Source organism: Volvox carteri (assembly GCF_000143455.1).
Source record: "Volvox carteri f. nagariensis unplaced genomic scaffold VOLCAscaffold_3, whole genome shotgun sequence".
NCBI lineage: Eukaryota > Viridiplantae > Chlorophyta > Chlorophyceae > Chlamydomonadales > Volvocaceae > Volvox > Volvox carteri.
Window position 1 is genome coordinate 2,043,889 of NW_003307546.1, and position 6,964 is coordinate 2,050,852.

At 64.9% G+C, this 6,964-nt stretch overlaps 1 protein-coding gene across 1 annotated transcript in view; it reads right to left on the reverse strand.

Moving 5' to 3' along the window:
* syp2 (uncharacterized protein) overlaps positions 1–6,964 on the reverse strand; it is a gene marked incomplete at both ends in the record, with an annotated part of 25,175 nt that overhangs the window by 6,172 nt on the left and 12,039 nt on the right. Inside the window, 10 exons of the mRNA XM_002946578.1 lie at positions 865–1,551; positions 2,033–2,405; positions 2,582–2,619; positions 2,881–3,254; positions 3,471–3,949; positions 4,384–4,510; positions 4,722–4,754; positions 4,887–4,988; positions 5,250–5,994; positions 6,604–6,788. Coding sequence (XP_002946624.1) covers positions 865–1,551; positions 2,033–2,405; positions 2,582–2,619; positions 2,881–3,254; positions 3,471–3,949; positions 4,384–4,510; positions 4,722–4,754; positions 4,887–4,988; positions 5,250–5,994; positions 6,604–6,788 — 3,143 coding nt within the window. The remainder of the gene's footprint in view (positions 1–864; positions 1,552–2,032; positions 2,406–2,581; positions 2,620–2,880; positions 3,255–3,470; positions 3,950–4,383; positions 4,511–4,721; positions 4,755–4,886; positions 4,989–5,249; positions 5,995–6,603; positions 6,789–6,964) is intronic.

A 6,964-nucleotide genomic window follows, 5' to 3' on the forward strand; every position in this document is an offset into this window, starting at 1 on the left:
TGGAATAAGATAGTCAAGTCCCGTGGGTCGGTCTATCATGACGTGTTAGTAGATGATCTCCGTCTGGCTCTTCTGTCTGATCTCAAAGTGGATTGCTGGTCGTCTAAAGTGCTCATCATTTTGCGTTGGTTGGGCCATGAGTGGCCGGCGTGTGACTCCGTTTCTCAGAAGGTAGATGTATACTCGTCTCAGTTGATTCGAGTGGGTGAGGTTCTGGAGAGGTTATCTGCGTTCCTTTTAAGTGACTGGGATCAGTTCAGCCAAGGGGGTGATCCGCGTGTGTTCCAAGGTAAAGGGGTTTCGCTTTGCAGGTATCATAACTGGATGGGCTCCCCTTCACCAGCAAGAGAGGGCTCCGATCCCACAGGCTATTTGCGTGTTTATTTGCCGGCCAACCAGTTGCGTATGGTTGCCAAATTCCGTCTTTGTTGTTGGCCTTTGGAGGTCAACAAAGGACACCATAGGCCGAGAGAGTGCCGTACGTGTCAGGTCTGTACGTCGGGTAAGGTTGAGGATGAATACCATGTGCTCATGGAGTGTGAGGCGTATACTGAGTTGCGTAATAGGTTTCTGATTAACGTTGAAGATACTGATATGCGCAAGGTATTTCTTAATACCAATCCGAGGAAAATCGCTACTTTCCTTACTGAGGTTTTTGATGAGCGTCAACAGCGTGCTCTGGAGCCTCACGGCTCGTGAGGGCACCCGCCGCGTCGGCGGCGGAAATACTGTAACCACAATACAATACAATACAATACATACATGCATACAGATAGACAGTCAGGCAGACAGGAAAGCAGACAAACAAACAGACAGACAGACAGACAGACAGACAGACAGAGAGGCAGACCCACGTGCGCATACCTGTGCGTAAGGGCCATATCCTTCGCCTGCCAGCCCCGACACACGCCCAGCAGCCCCAACCAGCAATGCGCCGCCAGCCACAGCGTCCCTCTGAAGCCACCGCCACCGCCACCGCCACCGCCACCGCCACCGCTGGCCGACAACGACCGCCGGACTCGCCGTAGCCAGAGAAGCTGCAGTGCCGGATCATCTAGTCCAGACGGAGAGCTCCATGGACATCCCTCATCGCCGCCGCCGCCGCCGCTGCCGTCAGCACCAACGCCAGCGCCAACGCCAACACGGGGGGCAGCGGCCGACGCCGCCGACGCCAGTAGTCCAGGAAGCCCCTGTACGACAGCGGCAGCGCGCTTCGCCGCCAGGCTGCGCAGGAGCGCCGGCAGTCGTGCTAGCACAAGGCCTTGTACGGCAGGTGGCAGAGCTGCAAAACGCGCGGGCGCCACGGTCTCCTCGAGCAGGGAGCCCAGCCCAAGGGAGGGAACCGACCCGTGGGCCAGAGCCAGCAGCAGCGTCGCCGACAGCAGTCGCACGCCGGTCGCGGCCGTCTGCGAAGCCTTCGCGGCGAAGGACGCTGTGGTGATAAGTGTACGACACGCCGTGGGCCAGTCCGCGGCAGGCAGGGCGGGCGCCTCCGCCAACGCCAGGAGGGTTTCCGCGAGACAGGCCGGATGCACGCCGCTCTGTCGCGACCTGGTGCGATTGCCAGTAGAGGGCAGTAGGGGTACCCCGTGAGTCGAGGTTGGGGGATTTCCCGAGGGCTGAGAGGTGATGGTTCAAGCCAAGACGGGCAGACAATCAGACAGATAGACAGACGGACAGACAGGCCAGCCGTCTGTCCGTCTGGCCTTGGGCAACCATGGCAATGTCATGAAAACAGCTGCGGATTTCGTACACATGCAAGCCGCATGAATGCATCCGCCCGAACAATGCCCACGACCGGGAAAGCGACAGACGGACGGACAGACAAGCATGATGCTGCTGCCGGCGGGGTTCCGTTCCATGACCAGATTACTCATCAGCGAGCAGACGATGGAGAATTCCACCGCGACGAGACGGCACGCTGAGCCCTTCCCTGACGTACCAGGTGCCGTACTACCGCTATCCTCGGTGGTGCGTCGCCGTGCCTGTCGTACGCAATCCCCTCTCCCCACCCTCCCTTCCTCTCTTGTACCTGTCCATCAGCGTCGTCACCAGTGGCCGTACTGCCCCCTCCGGTGGGTACATGATTAGGGGCTTGGGACCAGCGGCACCTCCCACGCCCCGGCCGCCCTCACCGCCGCCGACTGCGGCCCCACCGCGACCGCCGCCGGAGCCACCCCCGACAAAACCCGGTGAGCCCAGAGCCGCTGCCGCAGCACCGCCGCCTGACTGACCCACGCCGTCCTCGCCGCCTTCCTCCGCAGCCTCCACGGCGGCGGAGATGGCGGCCAGGTGGAAGGAGGCCGCTGAGCTGACCCACGGGTCGGTGTCTTCCAGGGCGAGTCGCTCCAGCGCTCGTACGGCAGCCTTGGCGGGCGCCAGGTGCTCGGGTTGCGCCAGGAGACCTGTCGGCATGCCAGAGCGCCATGAGCCCTGGGACTGATGAGTCAAAACAGCTCCGAAACCAAGTTAACAAGGGGTGGGTACGGCATGATGTGATGAGGTACTGTAAAGCACGTACCTTCGGAACAGTTTTAAATACGGTTGCGAGCAAGAGTGCGTGCCACGCCACGCCACGCACCACCCCACCCCACCCCACCCCACCCCGCCACGCCACGCCTGCGTGCAGTCATGCATGTGCGTGTGTGTGTGCGTGTGTGTGCGTGTGCGCTACTAGGGTGTGCCGCTGCGGCCGCCGCCCTCCCCGGGTCGGGTGGGTCTGGGCAGCTCCAGGCGCGAGGGGGATAAGTACGGGGCTGGACATACGTGCCTTAATTAGAAACAAGCGGACGTGTGGAGGGCGGCACCAAATGGGGCCACCCAAACCCGGAGCACAAAACCATAAACACAAACCGTGGGGGCCCCCAGGCGAGCACGCACTGCTGTCCGCGCCATCCCCCCGCTACCACGGTACGAGACGTACACCGCGACACGAACACACCCGGACTGGCGGAGCCGGGGGAAAGGGGCGCCAGCGCGTCCACCAGGCTGGGCGGCGGCGGCAGTAGCAGCGCCGCAAGCCCCGCCACCGCGCCCGTGCGCGCCGCTGCCGTGTGCTGGCCCTTGCTGCCGACGGCGGCGGACGAAGTGGTGCCGCTACCGCCGTTGGCCGCGCCGGCAAGCTCAGCCAGTTCCGAAACCAGCGCAAAGACGGCCGCCGGACCCACATCTCCTGCGTTGGGCTGTTGCTGCTGCTGCTGCTGCTGCTGTGGTAGCAGGTTCAGTTCCGAAACCAGATCCGCTGTCATCAGCCCCTGGCGCAGCGCCGCCACCGCCAGGCAGCCCAGAAGGTACGCCGCGGCGCCGCGGACGCGACCATCCGCAACGCCTTGGGGAAGTCCCACGTCCCAAGTCGACGTGTTGGCAGCGGCAGCAGCAGTATCAGTAGCAGCAGTAGCAGCCGCGTTACTGAAGGTACCCGTCAGCGTCCTGGCGGTCCGGAAGGCAAACCTGAGCTCCATAGGCTGCACCTGCTGGTACCGGACCACCTCAGGCGCCAGCAGCGCCGCCGCCTCCAGCGCCGCCACTGCCGCCGCCGCGTCGGCATGTCCGAAGCTGTCGCCGCTGCCGCCGCCGCCGCCGCCGGCAACCCACAACAACGCCGCCAGCAGGTCAGGCAGCGCACTCCCCGGCAGTCCGTGCGCCCGGTTGACGTCACACAGCAGACTCACCAATGCCACTGCCGTACCCGGCAGGACCTGATCGTCCAGCTCGTCCTTCAGCGGCCGCGGCAACTTGCCGTACGACGATGACGCTTCCTCGTGGGACGGCCAGTCCGGCGGCATGCCGCTGGCGGCGAGCGCTGCCAGCGGCGCCGCCAGCCGCGGGCACAGCGCACCTAGGCTTGCAGTGAGGCAGGACACAGCCTCCGCTACCGCCAGGAGCTCCCTGGAGTGACCGCCGCCACCGCCACCGCCGCCGCCGCCGCCACCGCCACCGCCTCCCCCGTCTGAGGACCACCATGACCCGACGTGAGCCGCATGTGGCCCAAAGGGAAACGAACCTCATCATGGTCTGGAGTAGCCATATTAGGCAACTTCTTGTAGCGCTAAACAACGAGAAAAAAATGAGAAAAAAGGAAAGGAGACAGGGACGAAAGAAAAAGCTACAAGGATCCTGGGTGATGGTGGTGGTGGTGGTGGTGATGATAATGTGGCTCCACTGGCAGCAGCAGTAGCAGCAGCAGTAGCAGCAGCAGTTCTCCACCTTCCCCTTCAACACGGACCTAAGTTCTATCGCTTGCTGCCGTACAAGTTCCCCCAATCGAACCTACGAATGCCCCTCCCAGGCCCCGTACGTACGGCAGGCCCTGTAGGGCCCTCATGCCCTCCTACACACCGCGAGCGGCATGGGCCACCTCGTCGGACGACCGACCTGCCGTACCTGTACGTATGTAAATGGCGGGATCCGCCGCCAAGCTACCCGCCAGCGCCGCCAGCGCCGTGGCGGCCGCGGCTCTCAATTGTGCCGTCGCCCCCGCCAGCAGCTGAGTCCGCAGCTCCGCCAGTACCTGTGCAGGGTTGGGGGTTTTTAAGGGGGCAGTAAAGGGGAGGGGGGTTAAGGGGAGGGGGGTTAAGGGGAAAATTGAAAGGACTGCGCGCGTGTCGTGGTAGTCCAGAGGCATCAAGCGTGGAGTGTGTTAGACGGGGGATATCCCACACCGTGCCTGCGCGCGCGTGTGCATGTGTGTGTTTTTAGAGTATGACCCTCCCTCCCCCCACCCCCTGGGTGAGATCATAATGGCTAGATAGCGGCTGCATGGCCATAACAGGCAACAACAAGGAAGGAGGGACACTTGCTTCCCTCCGTCGGTATGCGGGAGTCCTGGAAGCCGCCGCCGACAGCGCCTCCCTCAGGCCCGCAGGTTGATGTGGTCGCTCCCGTACCTGCAGCCTGGTCGCCCAGTCCGTGGGGTGCAGCCTGCTGGCCGCCAGGGCCGCACCTAGCAGGGAGGTACGAGCAATACCCGAGGAGCGCCCGGACTGAGCCTGAGGGCCAGGGGGTTGGCGGGGGAAAGGGGGGGAAGACGAACCACGCACGATTGAAGCTGCTGCCAGGGCACAGGGAAAGGGGGGGGGGTGCGAAGCTGCTGCCAGGGCAAGAGGAAAGGGGGGGGGTGCGGGGGGGGGAAGCGTCACAGTCTCCGGCGGCGGAGGCGGACGGGGAGGAGCTGAGCTGACGTGCGCCCTCACCACGGGGGAATAACTCCCCGCACCGCTCCCGCTAGACAGCCCTCCTGCCGTACAGACCTGCTTCAGCAACCTCGCCGTCAGCGAGCTGACCTCAGCCTCCGGCAGCCCCTCCGCCGCCAAGCACAAGGCACCCGCCGCCAAGCCCACGCCCTCGAGAACCGCCGCAGCGACACCGGAAGCGGCGGCGGCGGTGGAGGCGGCACCGCCAGCACCTGCCCCCGTAGGTGGAGTTGTTGTGCCATCCCACTCGCCCACCAAAACCCCTGCTGCCTCCGAAGCCGTCAAACCCGTGTCGTGCAACCAGTGCCGTACGAACGCGGCCCAGGCCTGGACCGCCAGCCTGGCGTGCCAGTGGCCCCGCCAGGCGAGCCGCCGCAGCCCATCGCGAAGCCGCGCAACGTAAGCTTCCCGTGCCTCGGCGGCGGCGCGCTTGGCGGCGGCAGCAACCGCCGCTGCGCTGGCGCCAGGTGGCGGCGGCGGCGGCGGCGGGCGGCTGTAGCAGAAGAGCGCCGCGCCAGGGTGGAAGCTGCCGCCGGAAACGGCAATTGGGGCGACGGCTGCGCCACCGCCGCCGGGCTGCCTGGCGCCGATGCCCGCCAGCAGCACCTTCGGGATGCGCCCCAACAGCCGTCCGCGCAGCGCCCGAGCCTCCCGCGCGGCGGCGGCGGCGGCGAACGCGGTGCCCTTGCTCGTACCCCCAGCACGACCACTGCCGTCAGCTGGGTCTGTACCGTCCGCGGCTGCGGCGCTGGCGGTATCCGGCTGTTGTACGGCATCCGTCATGGGCTGCGTCAGGAGAAGCCTGCGGAACACAAGGGACCACCGTACATGCGCCGTACACACATGATGATGACATGTACGACTGCAAGAGAGCTGCGAGGAGCGTGAGAGGACCAGACTTGCCCAAGCAGTGGCCGTAGCTGCCGTGACTCGACCCCGCCAGCATGCCACTCGGCTGGGCGGCAGCAGCTCACTGCGCCATGGCCCCCTAGCGCGCATAATGCCCTCCTGACCCAGAGGAGCGCCCTCACGGCCTCATGTGCGACCACATCTTATTAATCGCCCCAGGTGCCCTGCCCTGCACCCACCGCCGCCGCCGGGAGATGCTGTCGGGAGGCTGAGGGCCTTCCAGACGCCACCGGTGAACCCCCTCCCCGTATCACACATACATACACACATACACATACATACACACCTACACACACACGCACACCCCAGCCCCACGAAGCTCTCCGAAAAGAGTGGTGAGGAGGGTTCCCTTCCATTCGGCAAACCCAGATGGCTTTATCGACCTGATAGCGCCGCAGTGGTTTCGGAGTGTCGTTTGTGTTTTCCCCGTCCGCCCTTCACCCCGGGAGAGGCAGCCCCAGTCCCCCCCACTGCCCGGTGCCCCCGGAGGCCACACACGGACCTGCGGCGGTTGGCGTGCTCGAAGCGCAGCGCCACAGCGGCCATCTCCCTGGCCGCCTCTCCGACCCGTGGGTCACTCTCACTAAGCAGCGGTGCCGTGTAGAGGCTCAGAGGCCGCAGGATCTGCAGCCTCTCCAGCAGGTCAAGAGGGTAGCGGCTGATGGCGGTGTAGGCGGCGGCCCGCACCTGCACAAAAAACACCATCGGCAGTAGCAAACCAGCTTCACCACCACCACCACCACCACCACCACCACCGTTGCGTCCTCAGGATCGCAAGCCACGCACCTGACCTGCCTGACCTGAGACTGCCTGACCTCCCTCCCCACCCCCTCCTCCCTCCCCCCCACCCNCTCCTCCCTCCC